The 24,003-nt window shown below is 35.9% G+C and overlaps 1 protein-coding gene across 4 annotated transcripts in view; it reads right to left on the bottom strand.

Moving 5' to 3' along the window:
- Positions 1-369: 369 nt before the first annotated feature.
- The window catches only part of LOC127838904 (transcription initiation factor IIB-like), a 28,229-nt gene continuing 4,595 nt past the window's right edge, over positions 370-24,003 (bottom strand). The window contains exons 3-10 of one of the 4 annotated variants that reach the window (XM_052366991.1): positions 21,801-21,882; positions 21,027-21,134; positions 18,883-18,969; positions 17,830-17,959; positions 16,692-16,801; positions 12,152-12,246; positions 9,218-9,294; positions 370-1,454 (exon numbers count right to left, since the gene is read on the bottom strand). In XM_052366991.1, the coding sequence (XP_052222951.1) occupies positions 1,321-1,454; positions 9,218-9,294; positions 12,152-12,246; positions 16,692-16,801; positions 17,830-17,959; positions 18,883-18,969; positions 21,027-21,134; positions 21,801-21,882 (823 nt within the window). In that variant the 3' untranslated portion in view covers positions 370-1,320. Of the gene's footprint in view, positions 1,455-1,521; positions 1,650-2,261; positions 2,336-7,254; positions 7,329-9,217; positions 9,295-12,151; positions 12,247-16,691; positions 16,802-17,829; positions 17,960-18,882; positions 18,970-21,026; positions 21,135-21,800; positions 21,883-24,003 lie in introns of those variants that run through there. The other 3 variants (XM_052366992.1, XM_052366993.1, XM_052366994.1) reach the window with 3 other exon arrangements.

The following is a 24,003-nucleotide window of genomic DNA, read 5'->3' as shown; positions in this document are numbered from 1 at the left end:
GCATAAAAAACAAACATGCTAAGATTTGATCTCTAATAACCATGACAACATTCATCAACAATATATGTATATATATATATATATATATTTATATATATATATATATATATATATATATATATATATATATATATATATATATATATATATATATATATATATATATATATATATATATAATTTATTAGTTTCCTTTTTAAATTTTGTGATTTTATGGATCAAACCAAACTGATTGTATACACTTTCATGTTTAATTACATATTTACATGTAGAAATTCAATGTTACTACCAGAAAATATAAATTAACCCTCAAAATGTATACATGAACATTTATCATTTCTAAATCATATAAAGAAAACAAACAAATAGTCCATCTTAATAAAACGTTTATCAGGACATAGGAAAGAATTTGATTACATCTTTGACTTAGATATTGGTTGAAGAATTTTTTTCTAACCAATCTTTAGTTTCTCTGCTGTAATTCATTTTAATTGCACAAGACATGTGTCAATATTTTCATTGAAAAGTGAATAAATACTACAAATATCAGTACACAAACAAACTAAAAGAATACATGTAAATGATCCAAATATCATTTTAACTGTTTGAAAGCCACATTTTATTATTCAGATAGTAAATCATTGCAGAAAAGAAAAGTGTAGCATCAAAATGTGGGACCTTGGTCACTGTAAAAAAAGTTCACGAACTACTTCACCAAGAAATTCATTGAAGTCAAGTAGTTCTATTCAGATGAGTTCCATGGTTTTTAAACCCTTTTTGATATGAACATCACCTTTAGTGTTTAGCAAGTATGTATATTTTTAGGATGAATCACTTTGCAATCTCAGATAACAGGTTAAAGTTATTATTGGATGAAAATGCAATAACATTCGAAAATATCTGGAAAGAATTGTAAAACAAACAAACAATAAAATTGTGGAAAAGAATGTCATACAGATCTACCGATAGGAGAATAACTGTAAAACTGTTAATTCGTAGTTCCACTATTTGAGACTCGTCCTGGGAAATCTGGTCTTAATGCATGTACATAGACATCCAAGATTAGCCTTTGCAGTCTGCACAGGCCAATCAAGGATGACATCTACTTTTTTTAAAGGAGGTTTTCAGGAAGTCTCTTTTTAATGAAAATCAAGTTTATGCAGAAAAGGCGTCATTTTGCAATCTGCACAGGCTAATCTTGGACTACACTTTGTGCAAATGCATTAAGTCCGGTTTGTCCACAACGAGACTCATATGAGTTGCTAAATGCTCAAAACAACAGTAATCATCACTGTTTGCCCCCATGTCTACACGCAAGCCTCACTGTGTGGGCAGTTGTTCAATGGGCGTGTGGAACTTGAAGTCCTCAGGGAACAGCTGATGAGCCTTGGGGTACATGAGCTTGTAGGCCTGTCTAATGGTCACCTCCGCCACGCCAGCTATGTCTCCAATCTCTGTAAGGGGGTAAGGGAAACAAATAAAGACCAATTTGTCACCAATCGCTCTAAGGGGTGAACCAGGAACAAATATAGACTGCTATGCCACCAATCTCTGTAAGGGGTGACCCAAGAACAAATATAGACTGCTATGCCACCAATCTCTGTAAGGGGTGACCCAGGAACAAATATAGACTGGCATGTCTCCAATCTCTGTAAGGGTTTAACCAGGAACAAATATAGAGTGCTATGTCTCCAGTCTATGTGAAGCGTGAACGGGGAACAAATATAGAGTGCTATGTCTCCAATCTCTTTAAGGGGTGAACAGGGAACAAATATAGACCGCTATGTCACCAATCTCTGTAAAGAGTGAACGGGGAACAAATATAGACTGCTATGTCTACAATCACTGTAAGGGATTAATCGGGAACAAATATAGTCTCATATGTCTCCAACCTCTGTAAGGGGTAAACGGGGAACAAATATACACTGCTATGTCACCAATATCTGTAGGGGGTGAATGTGGAACAAATATAGACTGCTATGTCACCAATCTCTGTAAGGGGTTAACTGGGAAAAAATAAAGACTGTTTTGTCCCCAATCTCTTTAAGGGGTGAACGGGGAACAAATATAGACCAATATGTCACCATTCTCTGTAAGGGGTGTATGGAAAACAAATATAGACTGCTATGTCACCAATCTATTTTAGGGGTGTATGAAAAACAAATATAGACTGCTATGTCACCAATCTCTGTAAGGGGTGAACGGGAAACAAATATATACTGCTATGTCACCAAGCTCTGTTAGGGTTGAACAGGTCACAAATATAGACCGCTATGTTACCAATCTCTGTAAAGAGTGAACGGGGAACAAATATAGACTGCTATGTCTCCAATCTCTGTAAGGGGTGAACGGGGAACAAATATAGACTGCTATATCACCAATCTCTGTAATAGGTGAACAGGGAACAAATATAGTCTGCTATGTCTCTAATCTCTGTAAGGGGTGAACGGGAAACAAATATAGACCAATATGTCACCAATCTCTGTAAGGGGTGTATGGAAAACAAATATAGACTGCTATGTCACCAATCTCTGTAAGGGGTGAACAGGGAACAAATATTGACTGCTATGTCACCAATCTCTGTAAGGGGTTAACTGGGAACAAATATAGACTGCTATGTCACCAATCTCTGAAAGGGGTTAACTGTGAACAAATATAGACTGCTATGTCCCCAATCTCTGTAAGGGGTGAACGGGGAACAAATATAGACCAATATGTCACCAATCTCTATAAGGGGTGTATGGAAAACAAATACAGACTGCTATGTCACCAATCTCTGTAAGGGGTGGACGGGGAACAAATATAGACTGCTATGTCACCAATCTCTGTAAGGGGTTAACTGGGAACAAATATAGACTGCTATGTCACCAATCTCTGAAAGGGATTAACTGTGAACAAATATAGACTGCTTTGTCCCCAATCTCTGTAAGGGCTTAACAGGGAACAAATATAGACCAATATGCCACCAATCTCTGTAAGGGGTGTATGGAAAACAAATATAGACTGCTATGTCACCAATCTCTTTAAGAGGTGTATGAAAAACAAATATAGACTGCTATGTCACCAATCTCTGTAAGGGGTGAACAGGGAACAAATATAGACTGCTATGTCACCAAGCTCTGTAAAGGGTTAACTGGGAACAAATATAGACTCCTATGTCACCAATCTCTGTAAGGGGTTAACTGGGAACAAATATAGACTTCTATGTCACCAATCTCTGTAAGGGGTGAACGGGGAATAAATATAGACTGCTATGTCACCAATCGCTGTAAGGGGTTAACCGGGACCAAATATAGACCAATATGTCACCAATCGCTGTAAGGTGTGTATGGAAAACAAATATAGACTGCTATGTCACCAATCTCTGTAAGGGGTAAACCAGGAACAAATATAGACTGCTATGTCTCCAATCTCTTTAAAGGGTTAACCAGGAACAAATATAAAGTACAATGTCTCCAGTCTCAATGGGGGATGAATAGGGAACTGTGAGGGGTGAACAGGGAACAAACATAGACTGCTATGTCTCCAATCTCTGTAAGGGGTGAAAAGGGAACAAATATAGACCGCTATGTCACAAATCTCTGTAAAGAGTGAACGGGGAACAAATATAGAATGCTATGTCTCCAATCTCTGTAAGGGGTGAATGGGTAACAAATATAGAATGCTATGTCACCAATCTCTGTGAGGGGTTAACTGGGAACAACTGTAAACTGCTATGTCACCAATCTATGTAAGGGGTGAACAAGGAACAAATATAGACTGCTATGTCTCCAATCTCTGTAAGGGTTTAACTGGGAACAAATATAGACTGCTATGTTACCAATTTCTGTAAGAGATGAACAGGGAACAAATATTGACTGCTATGTGCAATGTCACCAATCTCTATAAGGGGTGTATGGAAAACAAATATAGACTGCCATGTCACCAATCTCTGTAAGGGGTGAAAGGGGAACAAATATAGACTGCTATGTCTCCAATCACTGTAAGAGGTTAACCTGGAACAAATATAGACCGCTATTTCACCAATCTCTGTAAGAGATGAACAGGGAACAAATATAGACTGCTATGTCACCAATCTCTGTAAGGGGTGAACCGGGAACAAATATAGACCAAAATGTCACCAATCTCTGTAAGGTGTGTATGGAAAACAAATATAGACTGCTATGTCACCAATCTCTATAAGGGGTGTATGGAAAACAAATATAGACTGCCATGTCACCAATCTCTGTAAGGGGTGATAAGGGAACAAAAATAGACTGCTATGTCACCAAGCTCTGTAAGGGGTTAACAGGGAACAAATATAGACTGCTATGTCATCAATCTCTGTAAGGGGTGAACAGGGAACAAAAATAGACTGCTATGTCACCAATCTCTATAAGGAATGTATGGAAAACAAATATAGACTGCTATGTCACCAATCACTATAAGGAATGTATGGAAAACAAATATAGACTGCCATGTCACCAATCTCTGTAAGGGGTGAAAGGGGAACAAATATAGACTGATATGTCACCAAGCTCTGTAAGGGGTTAACTGGGAACAAATATAGACTGCTATGTCATCAATCTCTGTAAGGATTGAACAGGTAACAAATATAGACTGCTCTGTCACCAATCTCTCTAAGGGGTGAATGGGGAACAAATATAGATTGCTATGTCACCAATCTCTGTGAGGGGTGAACTGGGAACATATATAGACCAATATGTCACCAATCTCTGTAAGGGGATATGGGAAACAAATATAGACTGCTATGTCCCGAATCTCTGTTAGGGGATACCGGAAACAAATAAAGACTGCTATGTCTCCAATCTCTGTGAGGGGTTAAGCAGGAACAAATATACTGCTATGTCACCAATCTCTGTAAGGGGTTAACTGGGAACAAATATAGACTGCTATGTCACCAATCTCTGTAAGGGGTTAACTGGGAACAAATATAGACTGCTATGTCACCAATCTCTGTAAGGGGTGAACACGGAACAAATATAGACTTATATGTCACCAATCTCTGTAAGGGGTGAATGGAAAACAAATATAGACTGCTATGCAACCAATCTCTGTAAGGGGTGAACAGGGAACAAATATAGACTGCTATGTCTCCAATCTCTGTTAGGGGTTAACCGGGAACAAATATAGACTGCTATGTCTCCAATCTCTGTTAGGGGTGAACAGGGAACAAATATAGACTGCTATGTCTCCAATCTCTGTTAGGGTTGAATGGGGAAACAAATATAGACTGCTATGTCATCAATCTCTGTAAGGGGTGAACAGGGAACAAATATAGTCTGCTATGTCTCCAATCTCTGTAAGGGGTGAACGGGGAACAAATATACACCAATATGTCACTAATCTCTGTAAGCGGTGTATGGAAAACAAATATAGACTGCTATGTCACCAATCTCTGTAAGGGGTGAACGGGGAACAAATATACACTGCTATGTCACCAATCTCTGTAAGGGGTTAACTGGGAACAAATATAGACCGCTATGTCACCAATCTCTGAAAGAAGTTAACTGTGAACAAATATAGACTGCTATGTCCCCAATCTCTGTAAGGGGTGAACAGGGAACAAATATAGACCAATATGTCACCAATCTCTATAAGGGGTGTATGGAAAACAAATATAGACTGCTTTGTCACCATTCTCTGTAAAGGGTGAACGGGGAACAAATATAGACTGCCATGTCACCAATCTCTGTAAGGGTTGAAAGGGGAACAAATATAGACTGCTATGTCACCAATCTGAAAGGGGTTAACTGTGAACAAATATAGACTGCTATGTCCCCAATCTCTGTAAGGGGTTAACGGGGAACAAATAAAGACCAATATGTCACCAATATCTGTAAGGGGTGTATGGAAAACAAATATAGACTGCTATGTCACCAATCTCTTTAAGGGGTGTATGAAAACAAATATAGACTGCTATGTCACCAATCTCTGTAAGGGGTGAACGGGGAACAAATATAGACTGCTATGCCACCAAGCTATGTAAGGGTTTAACTGGGAACAAATATAGACTCCTATGTCATCACTCTCTGTAAGGGGTTAACTGGGAACAAATATAGACTGCTATGTCACCAATCTCTGTAAGGGGTGAACAGGGAACAAATATAGACTGCTATGTCACCAATCGCTGTAAGGGGTTAACCGGAACCAAAAATAGACCAATATGTCACCGATCGCTGTAAGGTGTGATGGAAAACAAACATAGACTGCTATGTCACCAATCTCTGTAAGGGGTAAACCAGGAACAAATATAGACTGCTATGTCTCCAATCTCTTTAAAGGGTTAACCAGGAACAAATATAAAGTGCTATGTCTCCAGTCTCAGTGGGGGTGAACAGGGAACAAACATAGACTGCTATGTCTCAAATCTCTGTAAGGGGTGAACAGGGAACAAATATAGACCGCTATGTCACCAATCTCTGTAAAGAGTGAACAGGGAACAAATATAGACTGCTATGTCTCCAATCTCTGTAAGGGGTGAATGGGTAACAAATATAGAATGCTATGTCACCAATCTCTGTGAGGGGTTAACTGGGAACAAATGTAAACTGCTATGTCACCAATCCATGTAAGGGGTGATCAGGGAACAAATATAGACTGCTATGTCTTCAATCTCTGTAAGGGGTTAACTGGGAACAAATTTAGACTCCTATGTCTCCAATCTCTGCAGGGTTCCAAGCTTTTTTTAACAAAATTCCCAGTTTTTTCCCTGATGGAAAATAAAATTCCAGGATCATAATTTCAACCTATTTCTTGTTTTAGACACCCTCCATTAATAGCAGTTGCAGACAATAATATGTATTAAATAGGTATTTATTTATAAATGTAGGTATTTCTGTATTTACTAATAGTACACTAAGCTACATGTATACCATAAAGCCCCCATAGCCATGCAGAGGAATCGATTTGCTGTTTTAATTGTACAGACTTATGGACACAAATCGGGAATTTCTGACAAACAAAATTCCCTGATTTTTCCCTGATTTCATGACCTTTTCACAAATACTTTTTCCTGACTGGAAAAACTAAAAGTATTTTTCCAGGTTTTCCCTGATTTCCAGGTTGGCTGGGAACCCTGCTCTGTAAGGGGTGAATGGGGAACAAATATAGACTGCTATGTTGCCAATCTCTGAAAGGGGTGAAAGGGGAACAAATATAGATCGCTATGTCACCAATCTCTGTGAGGGGTGAATGGGGAACAAATATAGACCAATATGTCACCAATCTCTGTAAGGGGTGAACGGGGAACAAATATAGACCAATATGTCACCAATCTATGTAAGGGATTAACCGGGAAAAAATATAGTCTCCTATGTCTCCAATCTCTGTAAGGGGTGAATGGGGAACAAATATAGACTGCTATGTCACCAATCTCTGTAAGAGATGAACAGGGGACAAATATAGACTGCTATGTCTCCAATATCTGTAAAAGGTTAACCTGGAACAAATATAGACCATAATGTCACCAATCTCTGTAAGGTGTGTATGGAAAACAAATATAGACTGCTATGTCACCAATCTCTATAAGGGGTGTATGGAAAACAAATATAGACTGCCATGTCACCAATCTCTGTAATGGGCGAAATTGGAACGAATATAGACTGCTATGTCACCAAGCTCTGTAAGGGGTTAACTGGGAACAAATATAGACTGCTATGTCATCAATCTCTGTAAGGGGTGAACAGGGAACAAATATAGACTGCTATGTCACCAATCTCTATAAGGGGTATATGGAAAACAACTATAGACTGCTATGTCACCAATCTCTATAAGGGGTGTATGGAAAACAAATATAGACTGCCATGCCACCAATCTCTGTAAGGGGTGAAAGGGGAACAAATATAGACTGCTATGTCACCATTTCTGTAAGGGGTTAACTGGGAACAAATATAGACTGCTATTTCATCAATCTCTGTAAGGAATGAACAGGTAACAAATATAGACTGCTCTGTCACCAATCTCTCTAAGGGGTGAATGGGGAACAAATATAGACTGCTATGTCACCAATCTCTGTGAGGGGTGAACTGGGAACAAATACAGACCAATATGTCACCAATCTCTGTAAGGGGATACGGGAAACAAATATAGACTGCTATGTCTCCAATCTCTGTGAGGGGGTTAACTGGGAACAAATATAGACTGCTATGTCGCCAATCTCTGAAAGGGGTGAAAGGGGAACAAATATAGATCGCTATGTCACCAATCTCTGTGAGGGGTGAATGGGGAACAAATATAGACCAATATGTCACCAATCTCTGTAAAGGGTGAACACGGAACAAATATAGACTTATATGTCACCAATCTTTGTAAGGGGTGAATGGAAAACAAATATAGACTGCTATGCAACCAATCTCTGTAAGGGGTGAACAGGAAACGAATATAGACTGTTATGTCTCCAATCTCTGTTAGGGGTTAACCGGGAACAAATATAGACTGCTATGTCTCCAATCTCTGTTAGGGGTGAACGGGGAACAAATATAGACTGTATGTCACCAATCTCTGTTAGGGGTGAATGGGGAACAAATATAGACTGTATGTCACCAATCTCTGTTAAGGGTGATGGGGAACAAATATAGACTGTATGTCACCAATCTCTGTTAAGGGTGATGGGGAACAAATACAGACTGCTATGTCTCCAATCTCTGTTAGGGGTGAACGGGGAACAAATATAGACTGCTATGTCTCCAATCTCTGTTAGGGGTGAACGGGGAACAAATAAAGACTGTATGTCACCAATCTTCCTAAGGGGTGAACAGGGAACAAATATAGACTGCTATGTCACCAATCTCTCTAGGATAAACTAGGTATACTACATATTTTTAAAGTTTTTCTGGTTAAAAATGTGCCTATTAAATTGGATAGATACAGGCATTTTCCTGGCGTATCTATCAGTTCGATGAACAGACCCATTTCCAAAATAAAATGGAAAAAAAATCCCAATTCGAATACAAATAAACAACCCCCCCCCCCCAATTAAAAAAAAAAGATATGTCTAATGATTATATTTATCAATTTTATTTAACTTATATCTAACGAAGTATACAACTATAATATATATGCTTTTGTTTTTCTAATTTGAATGATTATAGAGTTGTAATAAATAAGTTATTCCCAAATTAATTAATTTCTAACACACACAAATCGCAATTCGGAAATTGCTTTTTTCCCTAAATGTCCAGGAAAAAGCCAGAGATAACAGTGACCAGTTGTTCACCTTTCTGAGTCTTCTTGTCCTCTGAAGCCTGTGAAGCCATGTAGATGGCAGCAGCTGCTACAGAGACTGGGCTGCGCCTGAAATAAGAGGCACATACCTTACTTTACCATGTATTACACACAGCACATACTGTACTTTACCATGTATTACACACAGCAAATACTGTACTTTACCATGTATTACACACAGAACATACCATACTTTACTATGTATTACACACTGCACATACCGTACTTTACCATGTATTACAGACAGCACAAACCATACTTTACCATGTATTACACACAGCACATACCACACTTTTCCATCTTTAACATTGTAACATAACAATTATTTGAACATTACCTATTGAACATTAGAAAATCAGTTATTTACAAAAATAACAATTTTATTGTTTGGCCTTATCTTTAGAACAACAAGGATTTAATGGTGCGGTTGTATGTTCAATTTATTAATTTATTTATCCATACAATTTTCCTCATAGTTAAATAAAAAAGACAAGCCCTAGGCCTAAATGTCATTTATATATATACATTCCGCAGTTTAATCCATGTACTGTCAAGCAGATAGGCCAAAATGTCATCTATTAGTTACACTCCTTTGGACTGGTAAATAGCTTAACTTTTCCTGTCTAAGTTACTCATCTTTCCTTATATTGCATACTAGCCTCAAGTGTCCAATGGGTATACAAACAGTCACTTTTTGTATAATGAAGGAAGCCTGTACACACTATACAAGCATGGATGTAGTTTCACAATTTCTAATTGTCTAGGGCTTTTCCCGTTAACGGTTTCACTAATTCTTGTTGATTATATTATAACTGGACTTTGGAAAGTATTTGTGTTTAAATTTAAGGAGCAAAATAGATTTCAATGCAAACTTTGTCTATGTGATAGCATCTTTGTTCAAATGAATAACGCTACAACATACAGCACATGCCATAATTTACCATGTATTACGCACAGCACATACCATACTTTACCATGTATTTTGTACAGCACATACCGTACTTTATCATGTATAATTATGTACAGCACATACCGTACTTTACCATGTATGACCGACAGCACATACCATACTTTACCATGTATTACACACAGCGCATACTGTACTTTACCATGTATTACACACAGAACATACTGTACTTTACCATGCATTATGTTCAGCACATACCACAGTTTACCATGTGTTGCATACTTTACATACTGTATTTACTATGTATAACATACAACACATACCGTACTTAACAATGTATAACATATAGCACATACCATACTTTACCATGCATTATGTTCAGCACATACCACACTTTACCATGTGTTGCATACTTTACATACTGTACTTTACTATGTATAACATACAACACATACCGTACTTAACAATGTATAACATATAGCACATACCGTACTTTTCCATGCATTATGCACAGCATATACTGTACTTTACCATGTATTACCCACAGCGCATACCATACTTTAGCATGACTTTGTATTAAGCACAGCACATACCGTACATTACCATGTATTACACACATCACATACCAAACTTAACCATGTATTATGTACAGCCCATGCCACACTTTACCATGTATTGCATACCTCGCATACTGTACTTTACCATGTATTACGTACAACACATACTGTACTTAACCATGCACAGTATTATGTACAGCACATACCGTACTTTATCATGTTTTACGTACAGCACATACAGTACTTAACCATGTATTACACACAGCATATACTGTACTTTACCATGTATTACCCACAGCGCATACCATACTTTAGCATGACTTTGTATTAAGCACAGCACATACCGTACATTACCATGTATTACACACATCACATACCAAACTTAACCATGTATTATGTACAACACCTTCCACACTTTACCATGTATTACATACAACACATACCATACATTACCATGTATAACGCACAGCACGTACTGTACTTTACCATGTATTACATACAGCACATACTGTATTTACCATGTTTAATGCAAGTACCGTACTTAATCATGTTTTATGCAAAGAAAATACCATACTTTACCATGTATTACATACAGCACATACATTATTTACCATGTATAATGTACAGCATATACCGTACTTTACCATGTATCACACACAGCACATACCGTAATGTATCATGTTTTACGCACAGTTTTAACCCCCCAAATTTCAATTAAACAAGTTGGTGCACAATGTAAATTGTTTGAATGATATTCTGAGTACTTTACCTTGAATAACATACAGTTTTAACTCCCCCAAACTGCAATTTAAAAAGTTGTTGCATGTTGTTCACTGATTCAACACTATTTTACATGCTAATTTGCAAAAAATTAAATGCGCTCTTGTAAATATCCATAATAGACCCCATGTTTGGCATTAAACAATCGGGTGTGTGTAATACACTATTAAGTGTGGTGTCTAGAGATGAACATGGCCACAGTATTTAGTGAAGAATTTTAAAACAATACCTGTCCAATAACAATATGTTTATTTCTATTTCCTTTGTTTTTCGTTTTGAGTTGGATCACAGCAATCAATAAATCTACTCACTCTATTCCCTGATAAGCTGGTTTACTAGAAATAAGTGCCCATTCTAGTGCCAGAAACTTACATGTTAATTAACTCTTTACCACTTAGATACGCACTTTGAGAAATTGTAGTCTGATAGAAAATGAAATTGAATAAAGACCTTTCTTACTATATTAAAGTTTAAAAGGCTTCATTGATGAGCATCAAACAGCATGAAACCTGAAAAAAACTGCGAGTTATTTGCAAAACTAACCTTGTTTTATGCTGGTTATCACCATTTTCCCTTTGCTTTTGAGCATGCAAGGATTAAGCAAGGGCACACAATTAGGCTAGATGATGCATAGTCCCCAACACCATCAACACGCACCGATACAATACAAACTGCAACGTACCCTGGCACCAGGTAGAGGTCCACTGCTTTTGTTGCAATGTATGTAGCAGCCTTCTGAATCTTCTGAGACAGGGCAAGGTTGGAACAGAAACGAGCCTGAAAAAACACAGAAGAGCAAGGTTGGAACAGAAACGAGCCTGAAAATACACAGAGGATATCAAACTGCTTGGTTAAGAACTGAAAATACACAGATGATATTAAGCTGCTTGGTTAAGAACTGAAAATACACAGGGGATATCAAGCTGCTTGGTAAAGAACTGAAAATACACAGAGAATATCAAACTGATTGGTTAAGAACTGAAAATACACAGAGGATATCAAACTGCTTGGTTAAGAACTGAAAATACACAGAGGATATCAAGCTGCTTGGTTAAGAACTGAAAATACACAGAGAATATCAAACTGATTGGTTAAGAACTGAAAATACACAGAGGATATCAAACTGCTTGTTTTAGAAATGAAAATACACAGAGGATATCAAACTGCTTGGTAAAGAAATGAAAATACACAGAGGATATCAAACTGCTTGGTTAAGAACTGAAAATACACAGAGAATATCAAACTGATTGGTTAAGAACTGAAAATGCACAGAGGATATCAAACTGCTTGGTTAAGAACTGAGAATACACAGAGGATATCAAACTGCTTGGTAAAAAAATGAAAATACACAGAGAATATAAAACTGCTTGGTTAAGAACTGAAAATACACAGAGAATATCAAGCTGCTTGGTTAAGAACTGAAAATACACAGAGAATATCAAACTGATTGGTTAAGAACTGAAAATACACAGAGGATATCAAACTGCTTGTTTTAGAAATGAAAATACACAGAGGATATCAAACTGCTTGGTAAACAAATGAAAATACACAGAGGATATCAAACTGCTTGGTTAAGAGCTGAAAATACACAGAGGATATCCAACTGCTTGGTTAAGAACTGAAATTACACAGAGAATATCAAACTGATTGGTTAAGAACTGAAAATACACAGAGGATATCAAACTAATTGGATAAGAACTGAGAATACACAGAGGATATCAAACTGCTTGGTAAAGAAATGAAAATACACAGAGGATATACAACTGCTTGGTTAAGAACTGAAAATACACAAAGAATATCAAGCTGCTTGGTTAAGAACTGAAAATACACAGAGAATATCAAACTGATTGGTTAAGAACTGAAAATACACAGAGGATATCAAACTGCTTGTTTTAGAAATGAAAATACACAGAGGATATCAAACTGCTTGGTAAACAAATGAAAATACACAGAGGATATCAAACTGCTTGGTTAAGAACTGAAAAAACACAGAGGATATCAAACTAATTGGATAAGAACTGAGAATACACAGAGGATATCAAACTGCTTGGTAAAGAAATGAAAATACACAGAGGATATAAAACTGCTTGGTTAAGAACTGAAAATACACAAAGAATATTAAACTGATTGGTTAAGAGCTGAAAATACACAGAGGATATCAAACTAATTGGTTAAGAACTGAAAATACACAGAGGACATCAAACTGCTTGGTTAAGAATTGAAAATACACAGAGGATACCAAATTGATTGGTTAAGAACTGAAAATACAAAGAGGATATCAAATTGCTTTGTTAAGAACTGAAAATACACAGAGGATACCAAACTGCTTGGTTAAGACCTGAAATAACACAGAAGATATCAAACTGCTTGGTTAAGATCTGAAATTACACAGAGGATAACAAACTGGTTGGTTAAGAACTGAAAATACACAGAGGATATCAAACTGCTTGGACTGATTGGTTAAGAACTGAAAATACATGTAGGATATCAAACTGCTTGGTAAAAAACTGAAAATACACAGAGGTAATACCAAACTGCTTGGTAAAGAACTGAAAATACACAGAGGATATCAAACTGATTGGTTAAGAACTGAAAATAAACAGAGAATATGAAACTGATTGGTTAAGAACTGTAACTACACAGAGGATATCAAACTGCTTGGTTAAGAACTGAAAATACACAGAGGATATCACATGCATTAAAGGAGGTCTGTTTTAAATGAAAATACCGTTGTTCCAGGGTCAAGCTCATATATATCATAAATGATAGATGTAGCGACATTAAAATGTAAGGATGTTTAATGAATGACAAAATCTTTACATGTAAATATGAATTCTGGAATTGATGAACAAGTAAATCTTATGATATGGTATGGTATGGTAAAAACTGCTTGGTTAAGAACTGAAATTACAGAGAGGATATCAAACTGATTGGTTAAGAACAGAAAATACACAGAGGATATCAAACTGCTTGGTTAAGAACAGAAAATACACAGAGGATATCAAACTGCTTGCTTAAGAACTGAAAATACACAGAGGATATCAAAATGCGTGGTTAAGAACTGAAAATACACAGATGATATCAAACTGCTTGGTTAACCCATTACCACTCAGAAACGCATTTTGATGCATTTGCAGTCCCATAGAAAGTTAAATTTAATTAAAGACCATTATTAATAAATTTAAGTTTAAAGGCTTCATTGCCAACCCTTAGGACAAGCATAAAAACCTGAACAGACTGACAGTTACTTGCAAGCTGTTCTGGTTTGATGCTGTTTGCACATTTTTTCTTTGCTTCTGCGTGGGAAAGGGTTAAGAACAGAAATAATTTGCTTTTCCATGACAAATATCGCAACCCCCTGTGAATGTATTAAAAAGTGTCTTAGGTCCTTCCACAACAGTATTATGTGAGGACACAATGTGTCCCAGCACGCTTACCTAATTACCTTATTAGACTTGGATAGAAAGTTTGGATGATTTTTTAATAGTAGCAGCAATTTACAGCAATTTTCTTTTTACTCAAAACATATTTGATTTTTGTAAAGTATTGTGCCGTAAGGTGAAACCCTTGTACCTAGAGGATACCCGACCTTTTGGTCTTGGCCTTGACCTTCACCAAGCAACTGTGCCAACCGGCAATCCATAAATCTCAACCAGCTGTATGTAGAGAGTTATTGGGATGAGGTGACGTGAGTAATGTGCACTACCACAGGACCAATTTTACATGCAAATTGCAAGTCTTATGATATCATGGTGTTATCATAATTATGGTGATGTAATACCTTTATTGTGGAAATTGGCGAAATGGATATGTTAGCTGGACTTTAAAATTAAATGTCTTAGTTGCCTTATGTAACAACAGCTTTAACACAAGCAAAACAGAAAATCCTTTACCAGGTAAATGGCGTCAAATTAAAAAACAGGGCAAGTTTTATTTACATAAGTACTTAACAGTTATGACAGGGTGCAAAGTTCGGGTTTCCATTTTTCTGGAACCATAGCAACCACAATTTTGGTCTGACGATAAAAAATCAAATAAAGTGCATCTTAACCATACTTGCTGAAGTTTTAAAGAATCTAGATTTAAGGGTTCACTTATTTTTGAAACCAAATCTATCAAAAATAGTGTTTGTCAATAAAACTCAAATAGAGTGCTATTCCCCACATGTCTCTCTATCCCTATACTTAGTTTCATCAGTTTTGCTAAAGTACTTTGGTCAGGCTGGTCTGGAGCTATGCAGGCCCCATATGGCATTAGACCCATTTTCCCATGATGTGACTTATACAGTACTATGGTGTAAGACCCATTTTCCCATGATGTTACTTATACAGTACTATGGTGTAAGACCCATTTTCCCATGATGTGACTTATACAGTACTATGGTGTAAGACCCATTTTCCCATGATGTGACTTATACAGTACTATGGTGTAAGACCCATTTTCCCATGATGAGACTTATACAGTACTATGGTGTAAGACCCATTTTCCCATGATGAGACTTATTAAGTACTATGGTGTAAGACCCTTTTCCCCATGATGTGACTTATACAGTGCTATGGCATAAGACCCATGATGAGACTTATTCAGTACTATGGTGTAAGACCCATTTTCCCATGATGAGACTTATACAGTACTATGGTGTAAGACCCATTTTCCCATGATGAGACTTATACAGTACTATGGCATAAGACCCATTTTCCCATGATGTGACTTATACAGGTACTATGGTGTAAGACCCATTTTCCCATGATGTGACTTATACAGTGCTATGGCATAAGACCCATTTTCCCATGATGTGACTTGTACAGTGCTATGGCATAAGACAAATTTTTCCATGATGAGACTTATACAGTACTATGGTTTAAGACCCATTTTCCCATGATGAGACTTATACAGTACTATGGTGTAAGACCCATTTTCCCATGATGAGACTTATACAGTATTATGGTGTAAGACCCATTTTCCCATGATGTGACTTATACAGTGCTATGGCATAAGACCCATTTTCCCATGATGTGAATTATACAGTGCTATGGTGTAAGACCCATTTTCCCATGATGAGACTTATACAGTACTATGGTGTAAGACCCATTTCCCCATGATGTGACTTATACAGTACTATGGTGTAAGACCCATTTTCCCATGATGAGACTTATACAGTGCTATGGTGTAAGACCCATTTTCCCATGATGTGACTTATACAGTACTATTCGTACACTCACCATGAAGTCCCCAGTAGTGATGAGGTCCACATTGGTCTCCAGGGCCTTCAGGATCAGTTTGAACACCCGCCCTATCTCTTTCTTGGACACCTTGGACACTGCACAAATCTCTGTAACAATAGCACACAAAGAATCACATACTGGGGAACCACTATTTTATGGAGGTCTTATATGCACAATATCATGACCACAGCAATTATTTATTGAAGCGTTTTTTTAAACCATATCTCAAGAGTACTTGTTCATCAATTCCAGCATTCATATTTACATATAAAGAGTTTGTCATTCATTAAACATCCGTACATTTTAATGGAGATCTAATATGCACAATATCATGACCACAGCAATTATTTATTGAAGCGTTTTTTTAAAACCATATCTTAAGAGTACTTGTTCATCAATTCCAGCATTCATATTTACATGTAAAGAGTTTGTCATTCATTAAACATCCGTACATTTTAATGTCGCTACATCTATCATTTATGATATATTTGAGCTTTGCCAAGAGACAACTGGGCTTAACCCTTTACCACTTAGATACGTATTTGGACATTTTACCACTTAGATATGTACTTTGACATTTTACCACTTAGATACGTATTTTGACATTTTACCACTTAGATACGTATTTTGACATTTTACCACTTAGATACATATTTTGACATTTTACCACTTAGATATGTATTTTGACATTTTACCACTTAGATACGTATTTTGACATTTTACCACTTAGATACGTATTTTGACATTTTACCACTTACATACGTATGTTTAAGCATTTGTAGTGCCAGGAGAAAGTTACATTTCATTAAATACCTTTCTTAATAGATTCAAATTTTAAAGGCTTCATTTCCAACCCTTAAATACTGATGAGTAGCAAACAGCATAAATCTGAACAGACTGTGAGTTATTCGCAGACTGTTCTGATTTTATGCTGTTTGCACACAGCCATTTTCATTTTGCTTCTCATGGGGGAAAGGGTTAAACAAATCATTCCATTAAAGTGGATAGTGTTATTTCTGATTATCCTACACAGACTGCAGAGGCTAATATGGGACGACATTTTATGAACATGAATTAAGCCCAGAGCTTTCGCATAGCAAGCATCATTGCATCATTTACAATAATCAGAATTCACCTTTGAATGTCCTTGGTACACCCTCCTGACGACAAGCTATGTACATGCACGCAGAGCAGACCGCATCATTACTACGACCTTTCAAGGATTTTGTATCATTGACCTGCTTAAACAGGGTGTTTCCACGCTCCTAGGATGAAATGGCACACATGATTGCATAGTAAGAACTGCATTGGCATTGATGCAGTGTATAATTTAATATGACATTACAAAAACACAATTGGACAAAAAGCTTTTTTGGTGTCTCCTCTGACAGAAAATTTTCTTTTGCAAATTGAAATTATTGTAAGGAAAATAATGTTAATTTAGATAAATGTTATTATATTTAGAAGAATCTTATATAGCAAGCAAGACTATTGCCAATCAATACATGTCCCCTACCGGCTCAACCATTGTCAGAAAGTTTTTTTGTTGCCATAGCAACCAGAATTTTTGACGTAGGAAGAAAATGAAATGGCATGCATAATGTCCATATTACCATCTATCTATGTTTCAAGTTTCATGAAAAAATATGAAGAGCTTTAAAAGTTATTGCAGGATTCAGAAAAGTGTGCAGGATCCACATTTTCAGCAGTATTTCTAGTCTATTTGTTGCCATAGCAACCAGAATTCTTGACGTAGGAACAAAATGAAATGATGTGTATAATCTCCATAATGCCATCTGTCCATGTTTAAAGTTTCATAAAAAAATATGAAAAACTTTTAAAGTTATCGCAGGATCCAGAAAAGTGTGACAGACTGACAGACGGACACACAGAGCGAAAACCATAAGTCCCCTCCAGTGAAACTGGTAGGGTACAATAAGAAACATGTATCTTGTAAGATAAATCATCAACCATACACTACTACTGGCTACCTGGATATACGGAAAAATTATTTATATTCGTAAATATGAATTTTTTTTATTTTTGTTTAATGTGTTTGTGTTCAATAAGTTTAACGCTCAACCCAAGGATGTTTGTCAAATAATAATGATTTTACAGTAATGGACCAATAACTAGTTTATGCCCAGTCCATATAGATTGTTATCTGACGATTTCTATCCATACATACGGAGACCATCTCTGGAAGGTTCAGCCTATCAGCCATCTGTCTGATCTCTCGGAACGCGTTGATCAAAGCTCTGTCTGCACTGTTCACCTGTGGGCAAACAGAAAAGTGTCATAAAGCGACCCTCTACAGTTATATGTTTGTCAAGAGACATCTTATAAATTTCTGTGAATAAATATTTTCAAACCAAACATGCCATATTGATTAATAAAAACACACACAACAATGGAGTTTTAACCTCTTTTTCAAGACATTTCTATATTTTAAACTTGGTAGATGAAAAACTAAGTTTGTTAATTATAATGTATTTGTACAGAAACATTACTCATTTACTTGAACCACCAAACCGTTTTCCATATATTTATTATATAGTAATTTAAAGGTAAAATGCTGTTTGCTTAAATCACTCACTCAAGTCTGGAGCAATTGCCTTGGTGGCTAAAAGTGTTTCTGTATTTCATGCATTTTCTAAAATATTATTCAACTCAGCCCAGACAATAATAAAAGATCTGGTTGCAATATTTAAGCAGCCTACCGTTGCAGTAATGTGTACATTATTTGATCATTTTAGTCACCTATGATGTTTATCATATTGAAAATGTTTATTTATATAACAATATAGCACATTAATACTTATTGTAATCTGGGCAATTTTAGGAAATCAAAGCCATAAGTAATAACTTAGTCAATGACATTAATTTAGGTGTACGTTTTTTTTTAAATGCTTGTCATTGAAAATAAATTGATTGATTGATTTTATTTGGTAAAAATATGAACATAACATAGTTACTACATAATGCAGACAACATAAAATATATTATCACAGCAATATACATATTAACCCTTTGCATGCTGGGTAATTTTTCGTCTGCTAAAATGTCGTCTGCTGAATTTCTTAAATTAGCATTTTCTTCGATTTTTTTCAAAGAATACTATCAGAATATCAAACAGTTTGGATCCTGATGAGACACCACGTTCTGTGGCGTCTCATCTGGATCCAAACTGTTTGCAAAGGCCTTCAAAATTCGGTTCCCGCACTGAAGGGTTAAACCATGGAATGCACACACAATACCAAGGATAACACAAAAAAGAGAAAAATGATGTTCACTTATTTCCATTGTGGTCCTTGATATTGGTGGCAGTAACCATGAAACAGTCATGTATTAGGTATTTAATCATTTATTTGTATCAAATATGTACTGTTTAATATATCAAGTATATTACTGATAATCAGATTAAGTTATGAACAAATATTTTCACATGTTCATTATACCACAGAAGTTGCTTAGGAAAGTATCACACTGCATATGTAGTTCAAAACACACTTTGTAGCACATTAAAAGTTTGAGAATAAATATGAGATCCTTGCATCATAATGATCATAATACTTAAAAATGTATTACAGTTTTTTAATGAACATAATAAAAATTCATACAAAAAAATTGTACTATAAAAATCTATAAAGACTGTAAAAAGTGTTTTTTGATGGCACCCTTGAAATGGTTAGGTTTAGGTATATTCCTGATGTTTTGAGGAAGATTGTTCTATAAACTGATACCATTATTTGTAAATGTTTTAGAACCAAAACTACCTACTCTTGGTTTGGAAAAACGACCACAATCTACAAATGTAAAATTTTCAGCAAACTGATCAGATTCTGGCTGAGCTACCATATTGGGCCTAGTACAACGAATATGCACGCCAGACAATGGCTTAAAATGCTCAGTGAGCATAAAGTCAGATTAATCAAAGGTTTTCACATTGCGAAAAAGTGGCGACAACTTTTTTTGGGCCAGTGAAACCCTTGTAAGCAGTGTTTTTTTAGTCAAATTTGGGGCGGAATTTCCCAATCTAAAGTAGTATTAATTTTTACAAAATGACAGACTGCCTACAATTTCCAATTTTAGGTTTCCAAAAATAAATAAATAAAATAAATGCCTATTCAGCTCTTAAAGATAAACTTAAGTAAATACAATATTGAAAACACTAAAATTATCCTCACTTTAAAGTATTTGTTAAAAAAGAAACACAACACCAGTTTCCAAATAAAAGTCAAAGTAAGGTGATTTTTCTGAATGCTAAGGGCCCCTGCCCTATCAATGAAATAGTGAAGAAAAAAACCACTTTAAAAAGACATTGAGACTCACAGTACGCCTGTTCCTGTACATGGGCTTCCCAAACTCATCCAGCTGCTGGGCACTCGTAGGATCTATGGCAATCATCGTTGACAGGTCACCGCCCTCTAGCAACGGGTTCTGAAAAAACACACATGACAGCTTAACCTTTTCTCCTCAGAAGCAAAGTGAACATGCTTATTAGAATCTTAGGGTTGCAAATGAAGAATTTAAAACTTGAATACAGCAAGAAAGGTCTTTAATTTAAATCTGATTTTCTAAATGACTATGAAAGCATCAAAATGCGTTTTTGAGTGGCAAAGGAGATTTGTAGTAAAGTATATACCACATGTTGAAAATAGGATTTGCCGTGTAACATAATACCCCAAGCTAATTGTAATTGTAGTTATTCGTTTGTTTGTCAAATAAAAATCTTATTGGCAAGAAATGTGTCTGACACCCTTTAATTTGTCATTAAGATATCACAGTCAACAGCACCTTATTTATAACTGTATGCATCATTTAGCATTCCCCAATACTGGCATGTTTAGAGAAAAACACGACAACTTAAGCCTCGCTGTGAAAAAAAAGGCTTATTGCATGTGCGTAAGGTGTCGTCCCACATTAGCCAGTGAAGTCTGCACAGGCTAATCAGGGACGACAATTTCAATGTAGACTGGAATTTTGCTAAGTGGAAACCTCCTATAAACGAAAAATTAAATAAAGAGCACAAAGTGTGGCCCCTGATTAGCCTGTGCAGACTGCATAGCCCAGTAACCCCAGAGTGAGGGTGATGTATAACCATACCTCAGCAGCACCAACTCTTGATGGATCCTTGTTGTTTTTTTCATTGCTGAATGTTCTCCATTCTGTACCGACATCAACCACTCTGACAGACAGACAGAGATTATGGAATATCAACACGATCCGCAAAACAATGCATAAATAATTTATTTTTTTCCCAGTGATTCACGAATATATTTTTCATATTTTATAAAAATTGTGAAGAATCTATTTTTTCAAAACATAGTAAAAGAATGTTACTTAAAAGAGACCTTTCATCTTTAATAAAATTACTTTTGACATTCCTTAATTAAATGTATTTTAAATAAAAACACTTGACAAGTCATTAAATTACTCATGCAAACCATAAAACCATTGATAAAATTGATAACAATTTTATAACTTTTATCCATTATGCTAAAGCCACAACAAATTGATTAAAATGTTTGTTGAATTTACCGCACCTTTAAATCTTAAAATATAATGAAAATATATTTATTTTTATTATGCGCCCGCAGCAACAATTTTGCTGAGCACCTACTTATTTAATAATTTAGTTTAATTTTGCCTACTTACATGTATTTTACGACATAGACTGTTATAACGCTTTGTGTTATTAGATTGGTTTGTGGTAAAGAAATGGCAACGTTCGTCTGTCTTGTCATGCCGAAAAAAAGACACAAATGGATAGGTTAATTTTACCCCAGGGCAATGAGTCATTGCATTACAAATGATTTTAGTAATTGATTTATGTGTGACAGCCACATCTACATCAGGATGTGAAATTTCGCGTACGCTTGGTAAAAATCTGCAATAAACTTGTTGTTATTGCATAAGTTAAACTAGCGAACATTAACATGCAACTGAGTGTCGCTGTTGAACTGGACAAAAAATGTTGTGTATAATATAAATTGTACACACCTCCTATCTACTAGTTAAAACTGTTGTACACACCTCCTATCTACTAGTTAAAACTGTTGTACACACCTCCTATCTACTAGTTAAAACTGTTGTACACACCTCCTATCTACTAGTTAAAACTGTTGTACACACCTCCTATCTACTAGTTAAAACTGTTGTACACACCTCCTATCTACTAGTTAAAACTGTTGTACACACCTCCTATCTACTAGTTAAAACTGTTGTACACACCTCCTATCTACTAGTTAAAACTGTTGTACACACCTCCTATCTACTAGTTAAAACTGTTGTACACACCTCCTATCTACTAGTTAAAACTGTTGTACACACCTCCTATCTACTAGTTAAAACTGTTGTACACACCTCCTATCTACTAGTTAAAACTGTTGTACACACCTCCTATCTACTAGTTAAAACTGTTGTACACACCTCCTATCTACTAGTTAAAACTGTTGTACACACCTCCTATCTACTAGTTAAAACTGTTGTACACACCTCCTATCTACTAGTTAAAACTGTTGTACACACCTCCTATCTACTAGTTAAAACTGTTGTACACACCTCCTATCTACTAGTTAAACTGTTGTACACACCTCCTATCTACTAGTTAAAACTGTTGTACACACCTCCTATCTACTAGTTAAAACTGTTGTACACACCTCCTATCTACTAGTTAAAACTGTTGTACACACCTCCTATCTACTAGTTAAAACTGTTGTACACACCTCCTATCTACTAGTTAAAACTGTTGTACACACCTCCTATCTACTAGTTAAAACTGTTGTACACACCTCCTATCTACTAGTTAAAACTGTTGTACACACCTCCTATCTACTAGTTAAAACTGTTGTACACACCTCCTATCTACTAGTTAAAACTGTTGTACACACCTCCTATCTACTAGTTAAAACTGTTGTACACACCTCCTATCTACTAGTTAAAACTGTTGTACACACCTCCTATCTACTAGTTAAAACTGTTGTACACACCTCCTATCTACTAGTTAAAACTGTTGATGGCTAAGTCCAAGGTGTACATTATGCCCCAAAAACATGAAGTTAACATAAGTGCAAAAGTGAAGAAACTTGCTGGACCTCAACAACTTTACTGGGATTTTATTGACTTTTTCTATATTAAAATACTAAACTTTTACGACCCATTTCTTATTTTTTCTTTTATTAGGAAGTTATGTTGTTTTTTTACTTTACAAAACTTAAACTTCTCATTTCTAATTTTAACTAAACTAACAAAAGGAATGCATCGAGTTTTGTATAATACCATAACCTACGATATTTATAACTCACAC

The sequence above is a fragment of the Dreissena polymorpha genome, chromosome 7 (assembly GCF_020536995.1).
Source record: "Dreissena polymorpha isolate Duluth1 chromosome 7, UMN_Dpol_1.0, whole genome shotgun sequence".
Taxonomy (NCBI): domain Eukaryota; kingdom Metazoa; phylum Mollusca; class Bivalvia; order Myida; family Dreissenidae; genus Dreissena; species Dreissena polymorpha.
Note: the sequence above shows the minus strand (reverse complement) of the source record. Positions and strands in the feature narration are given on the sequence as shown.